The 22,500-nt window shown below is 47.2% G+C and overlaps 1 protein-coding gene across 4 annotated transcripts in view; it reads right to left on the minus strand.

Moving 5' to 3' along the window:
• The window catches only part of LOC125948227 (adenylate cyclase type 6), a 71,586-nt gene that overhangs the window by 31,721 nt on the left and 17,365 nt on the right, over nt 1-22,500 (minus strand). For 3 of the 4 annotated variants that reach the window (XM_049674067.1, XM_049674068.1, XM_049674066.1), the window contains exons 3-4: nt 4,230-4,390; nt 3,637-3,867 (exon numbers count right to left, since the gene is read on the minus strand). In XM_049674067.1, coding sequence (XP_049530024.1) covers nt 3,637-3,867; nt 4,230-4,346 — 348 coding nt within the window. In that variant the 5' untranslated portion in view covers nt 4,347-4,390. The remainder of the gene's footprint in view (nt 1-3,636; nt 3,868-4,229; nt 4,391-22,500) is intronic. The other variant, XM_049674069.1, reaches the window with a different exon arrangement.

A 22,500-nucleotide genomic window follows, 5' to 3' on the forward strand; every position in this document is an offset into this window, starting at 1 on the left:
TGCATCGGAGAGTGCAACCAAAGTTTAGCTCACGTCGGTTTGGAATGCAACGGCGGAATGTTAGGGATGTTGTAGATGAAAAAGTAACCAACCATTTCCGGGTTCCCTTTTTTTGCCAACGGCCAATCTAAAAATAGATTCAACCAACCCATGCTTTAAATTCGTCCGAGTTAAGCTATTCCAATTTTATGACTTCTGTGCAAAGCAGTTGCGCAGTGAATTCCAAGTAATTTAAAAGTCGTATAATGGTTCCGCTACATCAAAGCAAACCGATCCAAATGACAGCCTTCTGACAGTTTCCAAGGCGTCCAATTTTAATTACCACAGTAGGCTTCGATAATCAGTTTAATGGCATCGCAAACCCATCCACATAATTACCTTTTCATTTATCGGTTTTTGCGGGTGTTTCGCGGGCGGTCGAAACGGATAACAAAAACACCGAAACAACATTCTAATGATCTCCCCCCCCCCCCCCCCCCCCCCGCCTGGTCTAGCAAACCCGTGAGGGACTCGAGGAGTACGAGAGCTACAATAAAAGCCCGTAATTGCCCTTCCCTTAAACGGTACTCCAATTGCTCCGTTGCTGCGCCGTTGAACGACACTTGAAACACACCGGATTGGCGGGCGGGCTTGATCGCGTCTCTCGAGGAGTGTTTGCCATAAAATTCAAAAGCTGCTGCTCCATAAAAACCCGCGGAACGCGCCACACCATGCCACGCCACGACGCAACGACGGGTAAACATCGCATCCGGATAGCATTGGCAGCGCACCAAACTAGCATCCCAGCAGCCATCGCCAAACGTCACAGCGCGGAGCACAACAATACTGCGCGGGCGAAAATTGTAGCAAACACAGTAAACAGTGCTCTGGCAGTAAAATGGCACGCACGGAAAAATGCTTTTATTACCTTCCAGGTCCCTTTCCCCCTTTAGCACTATACTTTCCGCCAAAAAATAAGCATTCGATACCGCTCGATCGACACCAACAGCATACCAAAGCAGGCCAATGCAACGGGATCAAGTGGTGTAAGCAGGACATGCCACCGAGGATTAGCGTCGCGCTGTGAAACCTCGCCGTAACCGCTTCCTTTTTTCCAGCCGACCCTTGGTAGCATGAGCGGCAGTGGCAGCGGTACTCCGGTAATGGATCGAAATGTCCCATTTTTTATGACGCGACTTATCGCCGAAATTGTTTGCCTCTTTAGAACGCTGCCGCACTTGAACGAAAGAGGGGCAGGGCGAGCAAACTGATTTCCAGTTTAAACGCCACGCCACTTGGAATCATAAAGTAGATGCCTTTATGAAGCAGGGCCGCCCTCGTGTTTGCTGTCAAGTAGTTCGCGTGAACTCGCGAAAAGCGAACTCATAAAATGCGATAAGTTGAGATGTTTATCTGACCGGCGTTGTCGTAGTTGTCGAACAAACAAACACATACACACACACACGGGAGGAAGCCAGACAAAGAAGAAGCCAGAAAAAAGGGGAACGAGCACTCGCGCGGTTGACGCGAACTCCACAAAAAAGCCACGAGAGCGTCCGTTGTTGTCCCGGGACTTCTTTTTTAATGGTTCCGACCGACTTGTACCTTTTATGTTGTCCCGGGGCCATGTTTGCCCGCAAAAGCACCGCGCATACGTCATTGTGCTAGCTTTCAGTCGCACACAATCGACACAAGGAAGACGATGCGCTGCCCGGTTTGCTCTCGCTACTCTCGTACAGATTGAATCGCTGCCGGCTTAGCGAAGGACGTAGGGAACGATCTGTTCCATCGGTTGGAACAGGTCGGAAGTTTTCCCCGTTAACACGCTTTATCGCTTCGCGTGCATAAAACAATTACTTCCCTTAAACGTTCTCCACCACATCCTGCGGCTTTCGAGAGTGGAGGATGCAGGTGCCTTTTGTGTGCGCGCGTGTGTGTGTATGTGTGAAGCGAACGAGAAGCACGCACCTCAAGTGTGTCCTCAGATTTCGCGTCGTCAGGTGCCACACGCTCACAAAGAACAGGTGAATCTATCCGCATGACAACATGGCATCTCACACCCGCGTGTGGTACGTGGCGCTTTTGAAAGGAAAATGATGCTTCCAGCCATGAACCACGCTAGCGAGACCGAACAACACCGCACACATGCACACATACGGGCTCTCAAGAGGGCGATTGACAAACTTTAAAGCGTACGTGCTCGCTCACCTTTGCGTGATACGATCATCAGGAGCTCATCCGCGCTGTTCTGTCGTTGATCGTTTTCGGTGCTTTGATCTGACGGAAGACTGGCGTTGATAGCGTCAAAAGTACGGTGTCGGAAGGGGGTAAGAAGGTTGTTCAATGTGAATCATAACGAACGAACGAACGAACGAACGAGCGAAGACTGCGCCATACGAGAGTTGATCAAACGTTCTTTCTTCATCAAACCTCCCTTTTTCCTCTTCTCGCGAAGAACTTCATTTACTCTAAATGGCTCCGTTTGCTCCGTAAAACATACACACACACACATACACATACAAAACCCGTTCGAGGCCGTCACATGGAGCATAGTAGAAAATTCAAAAACCAACAACGTATCGCGGCGTCTCGTAGGCTCGATGTCGTTTACATTTTATTAAATTTGAATATAGACGAGCACACGGGCGAGCGAGCGAGCGAGTTGATGTGCCATCATCTGACGCAACCAGGAATTCACCAGAAATGCCATAAGCCGGGTTGGCTTCGTCGAAAAAGAAACCAAACCAGCTTTCAAGCTCGCTTCCGCTGCTTGGCGGACGTTCGCTTTTTAGCCACAGACCGGAGAAGGCATCGACAAATCGCTTTCGGGAGCGAAGAAGGTTTCAAGGGCTAACGAAACATAAATCTGATCGAACGTGTGGAAATATTCCACGCATCAATGCACCGCGAGCGCGCGCAAGCGATTGTGGCTCGCCAGTGACGCATCTTACAGTCTTTGGGGCGTGTGTGCGTGCCGCGTACTGATTGATCTTGGGAATCAAATACCGTCGTCGTCTGCATTCCTGTGTGTGCTTCGAGCATAGCAATCATACGACCGTACGATAACGCTTGATGAGAGATGAGGAATTTGCCGAGCCCGAGAATGTTCTGTCTCGGTGCCATTGGTTTCCCGCAAGAAGTTAAGAAAATTCCGGTAACTTTCCCCGATCGGAAAAGCAGCTTCATAAAATCATTTTCTATTTACACAACCCCCTCGAACCCGGTGAAGGGACTTATCGTACTCGAAACCACAGGCACAGGCCCGTGTTGACACAATCAATCATCCTGCAACTAACTTTTCGAGCTTCCGGGCGCTGTTTCCGAACCAATTGAACCGTACAAATAGGGGGTCGAGTGCACGGGAGCACATGGCGTTCGGGGGCTTCTTCAAAGGTACTTCAACATTTCAACGCCATCGCAATCATAAATCATACCTTGTTTTTCACATTCGCCATGAACCGGACCGGACGGACGGTGCTATCGCTATCATCGAACGAATCTCATAAAATACAACGACCGAAGAAACCGATTTCGGTTCTGCGTGTGTTGATTGCGGTGGTTCCGGTCAAAAACAAAAACATTCGCTAAAACGAGCATCGAACTCGAACACACACACAACCGTGGCCTTGGTTGGACGGCTCGGTGAAGTACACTTACCGCTATCAGGCTGCTGCTGATTGACTCCTGGCCCCGGACGTTCGACTTGAAGTGCTCGATGACCTCCCATTTCGGTTTCTTCGGTGAGCTGTTCTCGTGTATGGTCATGGAATGTGCCGGCGAGGCGGACTCGAGCTCCAGCGTGACGCTGGACGTGGTCTGCTCGGTAGGCTGCTGTCGCAGCGACGAGCAGCGGCGTGCGAACTTGTTCTTGCGCAGCGACGCAAAGTCCTACGGGCGTGACGGTGGTGACGACGGTGGTGACCCCCGGGAAGGGTGGTGTTGTTGTTGTTTTTGTTGTTGTAGTGGTGGAAAGACGAGGAACGGGAGAAAAAATTGCTAGTCAGTGATCGTGGGTGTGTGTGAGTAAGTGAGAGAGATAGAGAAAGAGAGACAGCAGGCAGAGAGTGTTCTAGTGGGTGCAAGGAACTGGGTGGGGGTTGCTGTACAGATCCGACCCGGGAGGGAGGTTGGTTTCATGCGCGGCCTAGCAAATTGCCAAACCGGTAACAAGAGTGCTTGTAGCAGAAACAAAAACACTATCTCAAGGCATGGTGCGCCTCAGATACACACTTCTCCACAAAGATACGTACCAACTTGCCATCATTGCTGCTCTTTTGCTTGATGCGAAGCGAAAACCGTTTGCTCCAATCGTTGGATCGTTGGTTTTCGGTCGAGAACGATCGCAGCAGTGGCAGCGGGGACGTCATCTCGATGGATAGTTCGGTTCTCTAACGGTTGCTCATGAGATGATCTGTAAAAGAATCGCAGGAAATAGAAGAATATAAATTAAAATAAATTCAACTGAAATTGTAAGCTACCAGGCGCCTCCATCAAAAGACCATGCGCCTCCATCCTGTAAAAGGATTTTTCCACCGAATTTTCATCATTCCACTCTCTTACAACACAATGGCGTGCGACATGCCATTTGAGAACGCAAATTAATGTTCAATTTATAACAATATTATCCCAAAGCCTCCGCCCCCGGGTTCCAACACGCTACTCCAAGTGGCTGTTGATTCATGCCACGGTTGCTTTGTTAAAATTCAAATTAAAGTCACTTCAGGGAGTAATTATCCCGGAGCAAACCCCCACCCTGGCGTCAACGAAATGAAGATTCATGGTAACCGCTTGTCACGGAGGGAATAAGCTTCCGAACGACTTGGCCCCTTTCTTAGGAATCGTCGATGAAAACCGCACAGAAAACACGCCGCGAGCTGTTTGGCACCATTTCGAGAGATCCTGCTGGTACCGGTCCTCGTTCTCTCGAGCGTTTAACAGGTTTGCTGCGATTGGCTCAGTTGTAATGAGTTCGATCGCTTCATCAACACCAATGTGCCATTTAGCACTTCAGTGAGAACGCTTCCAGCGACGACGGTAGTGTCCAAATAAACTTGGTCCTTGCTCATTAAGATCAAGAGAAGCAGATTAAAAGCAAGTAAGCTGCGAAGGTGAAATGGCGATGACGATGGCTGTTTATGTTGTCCTTCATTCGTTCGTTTGGAGGTGAAAGTCCTTTCCGAGTGCTACAAGGCATAACAGCAAAAGTCCCAGCGTTTTAATTGATTTCCCAATATTTCACTCCACTGATTGCTAACTGGCAACATACTATCTTATTTTAGTTTTTCTCTTTTTACCGCACCGTGGGAACATGGGTTTGTAATTTATTGTTGCGCTTATCAAGGAACTTTACTCTAGGGGGAAGCACACACAACTGAAACGAAATGTTGGATAAATATTTGCTTCCGTCAGCAGAGCTGTTTTTCAATCGTGATCGATCTGTTTCTGGGGTGAAGGTCAACGATGCTACCATTGGCATTGATAGACTATGTACAGATGAGGTATTGTTTTATTTCATTCCTTCGTAAATTTGTTACTCAATTAAATGGTATTGCAAACACATTGCTTAACACAAGAATTTTATGATCAAACTCATTGGTTCTTGTATAAGAATGCTGCTTATTGTTAATGCTATCAGCTTCGCATTTTAAGTTCGTTGGTAGCAATCGAATATTTTAATAATAAATCTAGATTTCCTGTCTTATCGTGGATCAATTTAAATTCGAAAGTTCGAATTGAATACGAATGAGTTCAAACCAACCACAAACCATACTTCGTCGGTTTGTGGTTATGCAATTGAAGGATGAAATTGTTGATCGAAAAAAAAGCTCTGGAACGATCGAAATGCATCTCTGTCAAACCAAGAAACAAAGGAGTGAAGCATGAAACATGCCAGAAAGCATAATAAACTATTGAAACTCAATATCACCGGTTGATCCCCGGTACCGGCCAACAAGTCAGCATCAGAAACAACAGCTTCAGCTGTCAATCAGCATCAAGGCACGGTATCAAGCGCGTACCGCATAGTAGGCCATCAGCCAGCGCGTTCTCAATAAGCCATGCTGATGCCAAGCAACCAAACCAAACCAAAAAGAAAAGTACGAAGTGAATATTACTCTTCACCTTCCCTCTCTCTCTCTTGGCACTCGGGCACGATAACGAACCGATCTAGCGCTGCCGCTATTCTTTTCTTTCGATGGGATTTTTGATTTAATGGCAAGCAAAACAAGAAGCGCAAAAATGGTGAAATATCCACGTCGATGAGCCCAGAAGGAAACAACGCGTTCGGATCGCGGTGTGGTCTTGTGGTCTGTTCTGTGGTAGACTCGCTTCGTTGCATATTGCCACGAGGTGGAAACATATTTCCGTTGGGTGATTTGTTTTTTTTGCTTCTCCTTTTTTTTGTATGTATCCAACCCTTCCAACCCTTGTCGCCGGGTACCGTTTTATAGGTAACACTTTTGAAAAGCTATCAAGCTTGAATGCGATGTTTCGTTTTTCGTTTTCAGGGCGAGCCTCGGTTGGCAACGAATTTATGAAATTGGTTCGCTTCAATCGCTTCAGCGAACAGCGTGATATGGTGTGGGTGTGATGCGATCATTGACTTATGGTGCCTCGCGCAGGTCAAACTACTCTTCATGTTTCATATCATGTTTCGTTATTAGATTCGATCGATCGCTGTATTTTTTCACTAGAAAAAATGACTTGCTTCTGTCGCGTAGGGAATGGTCCAATTAGGAGTTGTTTGTTTTGATTTTTTGTCATTCCTTGTGAAACGTCATTGAATGTGTTAATTACCACCACGCAAACACTGAAAACGCTTTCAAAAAGTTATATTTGTACAAGCGAAACCTAATGAAGACAAAAAGGAACCAATTACCAATTACGGCCCCCTTTTTTCTAAATCATTAAAACCGGTTTTTAATGCAAACAACGAGAACCTTTCATGCTGCTCGTATTTATGTTTCACAAGTAAATGGTGAATCATTTGTTTGCCTAACGCGTACGTGAGTCCGATTGAATGTAATTTGAACCGGATGGCAATTAAAATTCAGACCCTCGAGAACTCAATCAACAGTTAGTCAACATGTTCCGCTGGGTGTGCAGAATGAAATAGGGAAAAATGGTGGCACATTCTATGGGCGTAAAGCTACCCAAATCAATCGAAAACTTTTTCATCCCTCGCCCCCCTTTGGCGAACGGGGGGAACCAAATGGCAAAAATGGTCACGCAAAACGTGTCAACTGTAAACCAGCAATAAACGAGAGCAACGAGAAACAAAAAACCCCTTCTCGGTAATTTATTACCGTTCCGATTGAGCACACGATCGGCATCACCGAATGTTCCAGTGGAGCGCAATCTAATTGAATTAAGCGCAACATCGAACATGACACATGCTACATCGTTCCGTTCATCAATGTTCGATTCAATCAACAGTCAAGGTGGGGCTTTCAGCAACCTTATGACGCCATTCCTGGTAGCTGCTCTGCTTGTGGGTGTGGGTGTGTGAGAATATGTTGTATGTCATTTGAAAGATTAGTGGAAGATCAATTAACGAATCGGTTCGATGTACCATGTACCCTTTTCCGGTAGATCAACTTGCTGGACGACATCGAAACCACACGCGCGCGCGCACACACACACACACACACACGCCCTGCTCAGTGCCAACAGTGTTCGGCGACCCAATCACGCATCCCAGGGAGACTCGCATCGAATGGCCCATCAATCTTGTGGCTCGAATCAACCGGAACGCGTAAACAACTGGCACCACCTGTGGAAGGTGACGCCCGACCATGTGTCGGTCGGGCCGGATCGCACCTGAAACCAGGAAGCACCAGGAACGTCCTGGAGGACTTCTGGCCATGTCACACACGCATCACACGGCATCGGAAAACACGATCGATCGTTGAAAGCTTCATTTATCAGACATGATTAATGGACACCATGTCCCCGGACCTCATTAATAACTTTTCATCAGCCTATCAGAGATCAGCCTATCAGAGGTGGCGCAGATGATATAGATGCCCAGTAGTGTCACGCGCTGACACATCCGGTATAATTATTTCCTTCAAAAACCAAAAAAAGGGGGAAAATTGAACAACCCCCAATGCGCTGTAGGTGTAATGATCTGTTATGTGATAAGCGGCGTCATGTTCAATTGATTGAGACACCTTTTTTGTTATTTGTTACTTGTTGCGTGCAAGGTAATGGCTGATTAAATTACGTGCGGTGAATGTGTCCGATTCAATGTTGAAAAAGGGAACCTGAGAGCGATAGAGTATCAGCGTCAGGTAGCTTTTTACGCATTGCGCAGTACCAGGACTACCTTTTGAGCTGGAATTGGATGGCATTTTTTCCAGGTGAACGAAGGATTCTTTTCAAAGCACACAGCCACACACACACACACATCAACCCATACGTTACATTCTATACATTTTTCATCGTCCATTTCCTTTGAAACTCGATGTCGCCCACAGGGATGCGACGAGTAGGCGATGTCCACATTCCATAAATGCCGGAAGCAATTTCACCCGCAAAAAAAAACCCATATATTCCAAGCGGTAAAGTGCGATCCCTCACATAAACTGAGATACCTGGAGTGGAGTGCTCTTCTCATGTCGAACCTAAGGGATTCACTCTTTCATGGAACATTCGGCCTGTAGCCATTCAGGACCTCCATTTTGTGGATCACTTGTCAGCAGGTAGTCGGCTCTTGGGCCCAGCACAGCTGAGCGGACCCCGAGGGCCATGGACCGAAAGTCAATCTATTATCTTTCGTAGATTAAATCATTGCTTGCGGTAAAGCAACCCGCACCGGGCATTGGGCATCCTCCTCCGCAAAAAGAAGAAAAGCCGGCCCTAAGCTGCTCGAAAGGGACAGCTGCAAATTCGTGCTCTTCGTTCCCAACCGTTCAGCCACGGAACACCAACCGAACCAAGATAAACAACGTCCCGGCACTCACTCTCAGCTCTCGGTCGATGCGGCCGTGAAATGGACAATCAAGCTCATCCTCTAACATTCCCTCCTCCTGCATCGCTACCTCTCATAGGATAACAATGCATAACAAAAGTCGAATCGAGCATCATGAATAAAAGATGCGAGTCTGCGGCACCGCAAGGGAGCTGGAAAATGAAGAAAAACTAAACGGTAAACGCGTGTGGGCGTGTGTGTGTTTGTTCTCGACACGTCCACATACGGGCGCCGCTGATGCCATTTCATGCTTTCGCCGTTCCGAGCTTCCGCCAACCAACCGGAAGCTGCCATATAGCTGGTTGGCAGCAAAACATGTGTACCCGCTGATGTTTCACGCTTTTCCGGACATGCAAGCCCGGGAAATACGCCCGGGGATTCGTGACATGAAGGGAAGATTGCCGGAGAAGGTGCGATACTGATGCGAAGATGGACGACAAGGTGGATAATCAATATCAGTAACATTGCCACAAATGCAGCTACTACTCGAGATACTCTTGATTTGGGATTAAGCAAAACCAATACGACGGTAGCAATGGCTGGTGTTCGGCATGATGCCGGCGACATGTGCACCGGAAAGATGGCCAAGCGTATCGTATTGACGCTAGCAATAAATGATGAGCTGTATTGGATTGGAGAAATTATTGACGAAGTAAAAACTTGGTACATCCTTTTCAACAACTTTTCGGAGTATCTAAGTTTAGAGGAATTAAGGATCTTTCGGATGTCGGTAACTTTCAAATGCATCTCGCTAATTTAATCAGCAAATGAGAAACACCATCAGCATGCAACACTTCAGCACCACGATTGGCAAAGGTCCAGGGACCACAAGTAATGCCCAAGAACAGCGTAAAAAGACGCTATCATCGTCCACCCGTCTGCTCGGAAGTGGCAGCATTCTCCCCATAATCACCTGACCGTTCGATTCGAACCCGCCAATCGTCCTCGTGCTCATCGTGGCAATCCAAGTAGCCATTCCAGATCCTTCGAAAATGGCTGCCCCAGTATGGACCCCATAAGTTTGTCCTTTTTATTAGGATGCTCTTCTAAAGTTCAGGGTCGGTAGAGTCGAAACCGATTGGCCATCAGTTTGTGATTGGCAAACGAAAGACCCGGAGAATCAACCGGGATCGTGTTAAACGGTTCACAAGCTCCCCGATGAGCATGTCTAACACAAGGCATTTCCGGTGGTGGTGGTACAATGCTCTCCACCTCTCCGCTCGGAGGAGAAAAGGGCGAGGATGCGAGTAAGCCAAACATTCGGCCCCATAACGGATCGAAGTTTCAGGAATAGCCGATTCAACAGATGGCCGGCTGCTGGTTGTTCGGAAACCTCAGACGAGGCAGGCAGACAGGCAGAAAAGGGATTTTTGAACCTTCTGTTGGTTCACCCTCTTAGGGGTTTATTCCCGTGCAAGGCGAGCACATTATGCTGATTGTTTGACAAACACATACTGACTCGTTTATGGTTTGTTTTGTTTCCCAAAAAAAACATATCGTAACATATTCGGGCTGGAGCGATTCGTTGGTCCCTTTCTGTCAATGACATTATCTCATTGTCGTCTCTCTCGCTGTGATTTCGTCAAAATGTCAAACTTCAAAAGTGTTACAACAAGGAAAGGGGAGCGCTGCAACGAAGGATTTATTTTTGAAAACCCAAACAGACACGTTACAAATTGGCCAATATCGATACAACTGCCAGCACCAGTCTCGAGCGCACTCAAAGTGTCAAGCCGTCTGCCAATCAGTTAGCGCCGGCATCCTGTTAAAGTTACTCGCAGCTCGCAGCGCTGCTGCCTCGTCAAGTCGGTGATCCCCGTGAATCGTCAAAAACGTTATTTTACTTCCGCCTTGCGCCAGTGCTTCAACGAGGTGGTGCCATTGAGGAGGTGGCTGGAAAAACTTTTGCTTCAACTCTCTCTCGAGCACGGACCGCTGCAATGTAGCTCACGAGGTCTTGGCTCTGGAGCAAATGGTGCGGCTGGTTCCACGCTACTTGGTATCTTCGATCGATCCCAGACTGACGAGCAATCAAAACAGGGAAAAGTTTCCCATATTTTCACGAATGAACTCGACTTGCGGCGAGTCGGGCGTAATTATTTTCTTACGTTTTCCGATTTTAATATAGCCGAGGATAGTTCGAGGTAATTTCAACTTACATCTGACCTGATTCCCAGTAATCCATCGCAATCTTTGGAGAAGCTGCAATAACGCGACGGAGGTTTCTGTTTTGCTGGGAGCCCTACTCGGAAACCGAATCCTTATATAGTCGCAAACTGCGCTTCGTTAAAAGTAAAATATTGATCTTTTCGTAGCAGCATCACCACGAAACAGGGCGGAAGACTGATGCGCTTATGCGGTGAAAAAAAAATGAACCTCGAACTAAAAACATATTTCAATCCAGCGTCATCATTAATAACGGCTTTGGCTCATTTCTCAAAGCATCACGCTCGGTGTGGGGGGAAGTGTGATACCCGCTGTGCTTATCTGCGCCACAGCTGCCACACTACCCAATGATGAGCTATAAAATATGCATATTTCTATGCAAGTAGATAGTGGAAGCTATAAATCAAACGTCACCAAGGGCGTTCGCGCTATCGCGTGTAGCGGCGCCCGAGGTGACTGCAGTGCGAGTTCCCGCGGGAGTTTATCGTGACAAAACTGCGGAACAAAGTGCGTCGCTAATAAATCGATCTCCATGCAATCAACAATAAAGCATCGGCATCAGTGAGGACACTTTAGAATGGCTTTTTTTTTTCAAACGATCTCTTTCCTCTCGGCGTGCTGCAGATCCTTTTTAGAGTCCTTTCAGGTTCAATTCACTTGATGTGGTTCACTGAGAAATTGTGTATACGATATTTTAAAGGCTGTTCCATATTTGATCATAAATATTTATCAGTATTTGCTTCAACTATATTCTATTCTTGGTACGAAAGAGAAGCGAATTCCCTGAAGTTGTTGGACAAAAACGGGGTTTTAAAAGCAATGTGAAACATTAATACACTTAGAGTTAATCTTCTCAACTTCAACTCTTGACCGATGAATGATCGAAGTAGCTTAGAACTCGGATTTGACATGCAAACGGTCCCTACTGACCAATACCGAAGGTGGTTTTAGTTGTCCTCCGATGTTCCGGTGGTTGAAATACCGAAACGCATACAAAATGCAGAGCTCACATCAACCACAAATGAATCCCGATGGAACCACAATACCCGTGGTCGGAATACGATTCCATTGGACCAAACATCGTCGGTGCATGCATAATAAGCTTAGGTGGTACCATGACCATTGGGTTTGGCATCGACATTGCCTGGGGAACCATTGGACACTTGCATCGAGTCTTGTCGTCAAGTCCCTTCATCTGCAAACCCTGACAGATCGTTTGCAAGTGATTGTGGTCCCTGGGGTTCAGGTTAATCCTAGACATCTTTTCAAGCCCAAATCAACCCAGTCTTTGGCACCAGCAACATCAGAGTTGGGTTAAAATATGCACAACTGAAACGTCTTACCCTGCACCACCTGCACTGAGAAGGGTGGCATCTGTGTAATGTTTATCTTTGTCATCGTCGTCAGCAGCATTTCACCAGAAAACGTCTTCCATGCGCAGCGAACGACAAGGTTGATTGCTTGAGGCACTTCATTTTCTACCCAGCTCAAAGCTTTTCCGATGTACCGATTACGATGGGTTGCCAATCGTACCGGGGGAATGCTGGTGCCTGTCGATGCAACAGGACGAGTCGGTAGGACGCACGGGAAACCTATGGCGATTGTGCACCGGAGTCTGCCAGGTTTCGAGATTGAAACCAATTTTGATTGGCATTTCCGTGTATTGCTACGACATGCGGATACAGTGTATGCTCGCATTTTCAAACATTAGCTGCTTCAGGCATCACCTTTGGCCTTATAACCTGTCTCTCTTTACGCTCGAGTCCTCGTAATACAACGAGAAAGGAGTCTCGTGTACCACGTGTGTTGCGCTGCGTCAATAGGGACCGATGCTTCATTGTTTTAAGGAAACGCAGTCGGTATGGTAATCAACTCGGCACGTTCCCGGTAGCAGAAACCAGCCGTAGACCAGCCGTCAAATCAACCTCACACATCCAGGGCAATGGAGTAAAGCTTGGGGCACAACATGGTTGTAATGCGTTGCCATGTAGTGGAGGTTGAAGCTTTCAACACCAGCGTAGGTACGCAACACTCGTGGTCGATGATGTGCCGAGGCCTTCATGTATCCCACAGGCACAGCAACAGCACTGGAGAGAGGACAAGGATGAGCGCAAGATGTGTACCCTTGAACATTAAATATTCATCCGGTGCGCTTTATCCTCGCTCCACACCAGGATTCGTCGATACCATCATCGATCCACTGCTCTGGATGACGAAATTTGACAACTCCGAGGTTTTTTGTCACTCTATCATCATTCCCAACCACCAACCCGCCATGAGCTATGAGCCGAGTAGAGCTTTGGGTCTGGCCTGAACCAACACCGAACCGACGGAACGATGCTAGACGTCCGTTCTGTTGATACCGAAAAGCCATTTCATGCGAAACACGTTGTAAATTAAGTCGAAACTGTGACTAAAAGGCGCGTAACTGGACCGGACCTCTGCTGAACGATCCTGGTACGCTACGCATACGTGAAATGCATGGTTATGGCGTTGACTTGATGGGTTTTGAGGTTAGGGCTTTTTCGGTGCCATCATCTGTGGATCGCTCGTAACCTTCGTTCACGTTTCACTTCTTGCTGCTGCAGTGCACATTCGACCATGGTACGCCATTACGTGAGAATTGTTCCCAAAATCACATCCATCTATACGGATGGATTCCTACTCAGCGGTTTTTATGCAAGGAAAATAAAGAAAATGGACAGAATGAAGCACCATTGTTAGAAACATAGCAATCTAAAGCAAATATTGGGTCTTCTATCCTAATAAAGTGTATTGTTTCTTCATTAAAAGCATTTTTGTGACAAAATGGACGAATTCTCGTGCTTTTTGGCACACTATCAACTGCCAGTTACTTTTGATTTCGTTGTCTACTGTCAATCTGTGTTGATGGAATATTATAGTAAATTTGTCTTACAACATATTACAATATTAAAGCCTTCGTCGTGTTCCATCTGACAAAGAAACCAAACGGATTTCGACGAAAAACAACAATATATACCTTCAGGCAACAGAACCGACACCGCATCGCAGTACACTCTGACAGAAACAAGAACAAGATGACAGCCCGATGACAGCAACCATTCACGCAAGTGGCGACCGCTTCGTTCAATTGCCAAGCTTTCTCGATTTTCTGGACATCAACGATGCCTACTAGACCGGCTGGCCGGTTTCCCACGGTTTTCTTGAGCACGCCGGTCTCGAAACACGGAATTTTCCCTCGAGAGTCGACAGGGCATAGCGTAGACCCACGATTTGTTTTATGCCTTTGGTTTGTTTTTCCTTTTTCCCCATTTTTGCGTCATCAACAGCATCCGAAAGAGGAGTAAGCGAGCGACGCCAGGGAAGAAAAAGTGACGACCTCCCCTCTTACACGCCCCCGAAAACCTTTACGGTTTAGCAACCGAGAGCGTAGAAATGAAATGAATCATTAATGAGGCCAATCATGCGCGATTATTTGTGCCCCAGTGCAATTGAATGCTTCACTGATCGTTATTGCGTGTTCGATGGTATCACACAAATCAAAAGCGTCCCGTTCCGCCTGCTTCGTTTGTTTTCAGCCCCTTAAACAACACAGACAGCCGCATAATTCGAGGGCGCAAATGTCATCCCATGAGTTGTAAACGTCGTGTAACGGTTTGTTTTCCATCGCACTTCATGTTCTGCTTTTCATTCGATACATTGCCCTGGGGGATTGATTGACATTTGCACGTGGTTTTGCTAAGTTCAGCTAATCTAATATGTTGACTTTATGCAAGGCAACTCCAACACACTGTTGGTGACATTCTGGTTGACTTTGCCTCGAGCAAATTGCGATTTGAGTTTACATGTTATTGGGAATAAAAATTCATTCTGCGACCTTTCAATTCTCACAAACGATGGCAATAATTCCGATTCGTGGAAACGGGTGCCGATAACACCATTTCTTCGAAGCGAAATGCCTTTTCTTAGGAAACGTATTAAACGCTGAAACTCATTGTAATTCATTCATTCTGCTGAAATTCACGGTCTTCGGCATCATTTCTCGCAAATGAGCAATGAGGTGGAAATGAGAGGACACATTTGGGATTGGAATGGCAAATACCAGAAGACGAACGCAGATCATGTGAAGCTATCCGATTTGATTTGATCACATGTTTATCAGGAAAGAGGCCGTTACAAGCCTGACAACCCGATTAAATTGCTCCACCATTCCATCTGTACTCTCGTAGCATAACAAAAAAAACGCGATTCAAAACGATAAACCAACCATCTGCCACCATCATTTGTCAAAGGGTGCTTTACTTCCTATTTTAACGCCTAAATCATCTCCGGCCTCGTCGAGGGTCGATTTACAAATCGTTCTGCAGAGCGTTTCCATTCACCAACCTTTTCCAATTTGTCATGGCCCTGGTGAAGGTGGTGAGACCATTTAAAGCGTAAATCAACAGCCATTGGTGACACTGGCGGTGGTGGTGGCGGCACATTAGTTCATGACGAATGCCTGTCCCCCTTTTTTCGCGAGGAATAGATGAATATGGAGGCGCCTGGTAGGGCATGAAAAAAGCTAACACACACACACGCGCGCGCGTGCAAAGTGGAGATACAGACAGAGACATAAAAACTCGAGAAAGGAAAAGGGAACAAACGGGCTCCGAGGGAAAGATTAATGATGAACGCACGAGTAGCATGGAGGCTTGTTTCCTTCGTTTTAACTGTGATTCTCCAGGTGAACCCGCGGTTTTCTTCTTTTTCTTTTTTTCGTTTTCATTCCATACCTTCAGGGCAGCAATGGTGAGGAAGCGCACCGAAAAGAAAGCGAAAGAAACACTCATGAGTGATTCTTCCCTTGGGAAGATGAAGCAGCTAGCAAAGAAACCTGGGGCCGATCCGTGTACGCATTACCTGAAGCACCTGAATTATTGAGCATCTTGCTGCTCCGACGTTGCTGCACTAGAGAGCAACCGGCGCACTTGAACTTCTGCTACTGCCACTGCCGCTGCTACTTCTATTGCGTATGTGTGGTTCGTTATTATTTTGTTTTCATTATTTGCTACACCGTCCTCGCAGTGCCACCGCTGTGGGACTACCCAAGCCATGTGCTTGTGATTGAAGGACCTTCCTACGAGTGCTGGCGCGACGCACGCACACGCGCCCGTGCCATCCCAATGGGACAGTTTCAGTTTGCAAGGGGGCCTGATCGTGGGGGTATCAAACACACGCGCAAGAGAGCGCCCCATTGCTGCTCATTTTAATCAAACTTTTCCAACCACTTGGGAGTGGTGGTTGTAATGGAAATATTGGGTGGGCAAAAATAAAACAAAATACCTCGACGCGGCTTTTGCGCAAAGTTTTAATATCTTTGTGGTCGTGTTTACAAAGCGAAGGATTTCGTCGTGGCAAGACGTCTCGCAGGATATACAATAAAAAGGGCAGGGCGCGAGAGGGAAAGAGAAGGCTAAAATATACTAGTAATGAAAATAAATCATCCAACCAAATGGCTCAGGGAGGACTGAAACCGACACAAAATACCAAGCCCCAAATGTAAGGAGAGGAAGAGGAGCGTAGGTCGAACCTCGAAGAAGCTACTTGGTAGTATCTGAAGCCGAAGTTGTCGAAAATGGAACGTGATGTCACAAGCATAACGATAGCACCGAAGCCATTTCGTTCCGCGGAAAAACCATTTGCAAACATGCTCCGAATGAAATTACATAATTATCCGAAATGTAATGTTTCTGACGTGCGAGCGAAAGACGCTTTCCGCTTCATTCGATTCGGCGATTCGGAGCCCCGAGGTGGTGCGATGCGCACGCGAAATCCGCAGAACAATGAAACGTTCACGGGAACATCCTCCATTCCATTGCTTTGTTCGCTTGTTCGCGTTTTGCGGTTACCCCCCAAAGTGGGTCAGCAGCATGGATAAATTGTTTAAAATTACTCTATTCCAAGCGTCGTAACACAAAAGTAACAGAACACGAATGCAAATGAAATGGCCAAAGATGCAGATGAAGCAACTGGAAATGAAACGAAACGTCTGTAACAAGGGGAAGATTCACAGATGTACCGAAGAACCGGTGCTAATGCCAGGACTCCAGGTGGTATCGCCACCAAACCAAAGGCAATAGCATGAAATCGGATCAACGTTCCCGGACGCCGCAAAGATACCGGTCACACCGGGCCCAGTCCCCGGGTATCGGTTGGGTTTTAATTCAATCTGTTCAATGCCCGGCACACAAGGGTGGGTGTCCTGTGCGTCCTTCTTTGGTTCTGACGCGGGATGGTTTCAGGTCGGTCACTGAATAATTGGATCTTCCAACGACCCCGTTCCCCGTGTTCCTCCAGATTTATCCGACGAGCGTGTCCACCTCAGAGCGGTCCTTTCGCAGTGGGACGATCCGAAGATACAACAAACCGAGTGTCTGGCTGCACGTCGACCGGCCAGCCAGCAAAGGTGAATCGAATTCGTAATTGGACCGAACCGATTGCTAATTGGGTTGGCTGGGTCCTAAGCTAGATGACTCCAGGATCCAGGAAACCCAGATGACTTCGTGGTCTAATTAGTGACATAAAAAGACAACTCCTAATGTGTGTCTTGCTGTGTTTGAGGGCGTTGGCGCACGAGTAATGGATTGAGCAACAGGTTGTAGAACCTCTGAGCGGTCCCGGTCCTGAAGAATGGAACAAAATGAGACAGGTGGTGACGTAATGCAATCCTTCACTTATCTAATTGCTTTGCTCAAGATTGCGCATTGCAATCTCATTTCGTTTCGCACTCGTTTTTTGCGAAATTAAAAATAGAATTGGCCACTGGAAGAGAAGCAAGTAGCTTTCCACCGAGACACCGCGGGTTGGTCTAATATCAATCAAGGCAGGCGTTGAGCAAGTGATGACGCAATTTGACATTCACCAAAAAACCAAAAAAAATCACCATCACAGTGAGCTGTGGGCGTGCTAGCTCCAAATGCAGAGCCACAGAATGCTGGCACAATACAAGCATTACATTCCTGAGGCCAATAACACCCCGGGCCGGCATTCCGGCCGTTCCGTTCCCGTGCCGTGTTCACACTTCCCTCACGATGAGACCAAAATGAGAAAAGTTTCAATCGGACCAACACATGTGGGAGTCCTTTTGGCACGCTTGGGCGCCCTACTTGTTGACTAGGGAGCCCCCCCCCCTCCCCCCCTAACAAATAAGAGCAGCTAAAAAATGTACCAACATGGAGCTGTTGTTCGACTTTAAAGTGGAGATACATTGAGCCTGTTTTTGGCACAATACCTTCTGCCTCGCGACGATTAGTATTCTTTGCTTCGTGCTTTGCTTTAAGCACTACTACTACTACCAGCAGCTGCTGTAGTTGCAGCAGTGTGCGGAGGAAAGCATTGGCGCTAATTGAGCACCCAAACGTGTCAGGGGAATAATTACTTGAAGCTAAAGTACCAGGAGGGGATGTACGACAGCACAGCACAGACGACTCTCTGTACTCGTCGTGTCCCGTCGCCCTCCAGACCCCATAGGATCAAACGTGTCAACGAGCTACTCGTCCTGCTGTACTGCTGCTAGTGATGGTGGTGAGCACAGCGAACTGTCTAGAAGCTAATTACGTTCTCCGTAGTTTGCATGCAGAATGAGGGCTGGGCGTTGGCTGGCCAGACCAGAACTCGTTTACAGCGCCTCCACATCGGAGTCGCACTTGGAGAAAGTTTTTTTTAACGTGATTCTAGAGAGATGAATTAGCGCCGTGAGATGCTTCTGAGTGCCCAAGACATGGACCTCGGCATTGCTCGGGTCATTCACTGTTTTATGATATTTAAATTCATAATTTTAGTGTGACGCACTCTATGCTGGAGTAGTGGTTAAATTCGAGAACTATGCATATATTAAATCATTAAAACTGACGACATTGATCATGCCATGGAAACCATAAGTACGTGGAAATTAACACACACACACACCAACACAATATAGCGGATTCGCGCGAATTTTTATCCAACGGAAGCCTCCTCAACATTCCCAGCATTATTGCGACACCAATTTGGGCTTCGCATGAATGTCATGCGTCAGTCACGCATTTTCATTCTGCAATGCGCTCCTGGAATCAACCATCAACCGCTACAGCCTAGCTGGTGGTAGGAGACACACGCGCCACCCACCAATTTCAATTCTTGGACCAATTTTCATTAAATCTATCTGTAGTGTGTGGTGGTGGTGGCATCAAATCATGAGCACACCAAAACTGGTGCCCGATTTTACATCGAAAACCCCCGATTCGTATCGGTGTTGTGGTGGCACAACACAATGGAGCTGGGGCTCAACGGGGCTCACTTCATCCGCTTCGAACACTATTTACTGCCCGCGAGGAGGGCAACCAGAGGCGACAGGGCACGTGCTCGTGGCCGATAAAATGCACGATTCAGCGCCTTCACAAGCCGCAACCGCTCATGGGGCGTGTGCGAGCTGTAATGCGAACTGTGTGGCATCCGTGCAACCGGGGGTGGCAAAAAACGGGGGCATCTCATTTCCATAATTTCCATGGCCACCGACCGACCGACCGACCGGGGGTGCCCTTTCGGCTAGTGGAGTTATCATCGCGCCTGTAGTTGTGTTGTGTGTTTATCATCGGCCGAGGTACGTGATGAGCTCAATTCACTGTTTGCGATGGATTTGAACTCCGGAAGGGCATCATCAACTCCCACCCCAACCCTATTGTCCAAGTACTTGCAACAAACGCATATTTCGATGCTTAATTACTACTGCATCTACACCGGCCCGGTACGCCCATTGTCCGGACGTGCGTGCGTGCGTGTGTGCGTGCGTTTGATGCGTGCTGCTCGCCAAACCAATGCATTCATAATCGATAATTATTAACCTGAAGGAAGGAACGAAACTGACGCACTCAATGTGAGAATATGCCATCGAACGTGGTAATCAGTGATCCCTCCTATTGGGTGGGGCAGCGCACATACGCGAGTTCGTGTTCGTTAAATATAATGGACAGCATTAAATAGCATATTATCGGAATGGCAAACACAGTGAGAGGGAGAAGAGACCGATCGATGAATGGCCGGACCGACGGACCGAGATGTGTGCTTCAATGCTTTTATGCAGAAAAACAGATTCCATTACACCATTCAAGCGTGAAAATGGCTTCTTTATGCGTTAAATACCGACTGTTGGAGTGGAGCCTTTCCATCAATAGGACCCATCTTGAAAGGGGCATTCCAACATGGTTAACTCTCTCAACATGGTGGTGGTGGTTAATGGTAATTGCTTTTTTTCCTTTCTGTAATTCATTTTGTATTCCTCGACTTTCGATCTTATGATAATGTGAACCTTCCAGCGAACCTGTGGTGGTTGATATGTCATGTTGATTGGCCCCCAACCCCCACCCTCCATCAACTTCATCAGCCAGAGTTGACGAAGCTAATACCGAAATGCCTCATTCCGGGCTCATGAATATGTTGATTAACAAGCAAACGTATAATCACAGCCCGCATAAACACTACCAGCAGAAGGGGAACCAGTCCGCCGTGCCACATTTTCCAACTCCGGCACGATTTTTAATCGCCGGCAAACCCACTGTCTAACCACAAGCCTTTAGCAGCTCATCTTCCTATCTATCCCTTTCTCCCTCAACGCGATGTCTCGGCGGAGCTGGACAGAAGGATCTCACGATCAAAGCTTAAATGCGCTAGCATACGTTGGATGAAATTAGCCCTCCACTCCGCTCCTCTCCTTTCCTCTCCTCTCCACATTGCCGACCTGCCAGGCACACTTCCGCATCCTTGAGCCGGCAAATTGTGATAATTTTGTAATTTAAACTTTCAACGACCACCGCCGTTCGCACTGTTGTTGCGGGTCGTCGCTCCTCAGGACCCTCAGCAGGCGAAACCCGCACGGTCCGGTACGGTTCACTACCTTTCATTAGTATCCCATTAGTAATGGTTGTGATGGTGGTGTGTTGGTGTTGTCCGCGCCAGTAAAATGGTGCGCGAAACTCTGGATTCTCCGTTTTTATTGCGACCAACTCAAGCGGATCCTCCGCCGCGGAGGGGGGTCATCTGTTTATTCACGCGAGCGCGCCGCTTGCCGCTGGCCGCCGCAAATCGTTTGCGAGTACAATCATCCTTGAATGAGTCATTTAAGGGTTTCCGGTGCTAGCCCGTTCAGCCCGTGCCTCTGGACCCAGATTTTAGCAACAGGTTGAGCACATTTTAATCATATTAATTCATACCCTTAATGTTACACGTTCATCGGCCCCGAGGGGACTATGCTTGCGAAGGTTTATGCTCGCCTTTCAAACTGTCAAATATGCTCGCGTTCAGCTGCATGCTTTGGGCTAATTGCAAAACGAACACGGGGATGCTGTGCAGAATGTGAGAATGAGTTTTTGTTTTTGCCGAAAGCGAACTTTTACACCATTTTGCGTTTCATCATCGTTGCCCCTCCTAAAACAAAAAGCCTCTCGCAATGATAACAACCCCCGGGGAAGCCGGGAAACGACGTAAAAAAAACGAATTACTTACAAAACAAAGGAGCGAAAAAATCCATTTCCTTTCCGCCCCTCTGAAAGGTCAGAACCGCAGCGAGCAGCTTTCGATGACGCAAGTCGCAAACATTCGCTGGTTGGGCTAGCTGCCTTCCTCGAGGCGCACACAAACACACAAACATCCAAAAAAGAAACAGAAATGAATCCCAAGAACACCAAAACAGCTTTATAATTACAAGAACGGCGCATTGCCAATGTCGAGGCCGTGGTCGAGTGGTGATGGCCCGAAGGTCGACCCCTAGGGTCACCATCGTATCGTAGCGCCTTGTTGTCTGCCACCGGGGAGGTTCAACCGTCAAAGGTCAGAGATGTACTCCGCTACAGTTTACGAGAATCGTCCTATCTATCCCTTTAAAGGGTTTTATGGTTCACATGGAACGCGCTCGGAATCGTTTCATTTGGAATTTCGGTCTCGCATCGACGCCATTGTTGGCAAGAAAACCGCAAGAACAAGGGGCCACACAGACCACTGCACTTACAGGCCCGTTAACATAACGGATTTTGGCAACGGCGCTGGCAAAGTAACCTTGTCTGCAGCCAAAAAGGTTTGCAGAGGAAGGCTGCCGAAAGAACAAAGGGAGGGACATTTTCTGGAACCTTCTGTGGTTTGTGCATTCTATATTTTGACGGCATTATCGATGTTATATATCGATATTGTGCTCATGGACAAGTCATCTGTTATGTTATAAGTAATTCCGCATGCTACAAATTCCAATTCTAGTAGTCAATCCTTAGTTTCGAACCGTTTTTGGTCCACAGTTAGAGTTCAATATTACTTTCTTACTTTGATATCCCATCCATTTCTAATTTCTTCAATTTTAATTTATTGTAATAAACTGCGATAAAAATCGTCTGAAC

The sequence above is a fragment of the Anopheles darlingi genome, chromosome 2, assembly GCF_943734745.1.
Source record: "Anopheles darlingi chromosome 2, idAnoDarlMG_H_01, whole genome shotgun sequence".
NCBI lineage: Eukaryota > Metazoa > Arthropoda > Insecta > Diptera > Culicidae > Anopheles > Anopheles darlingi.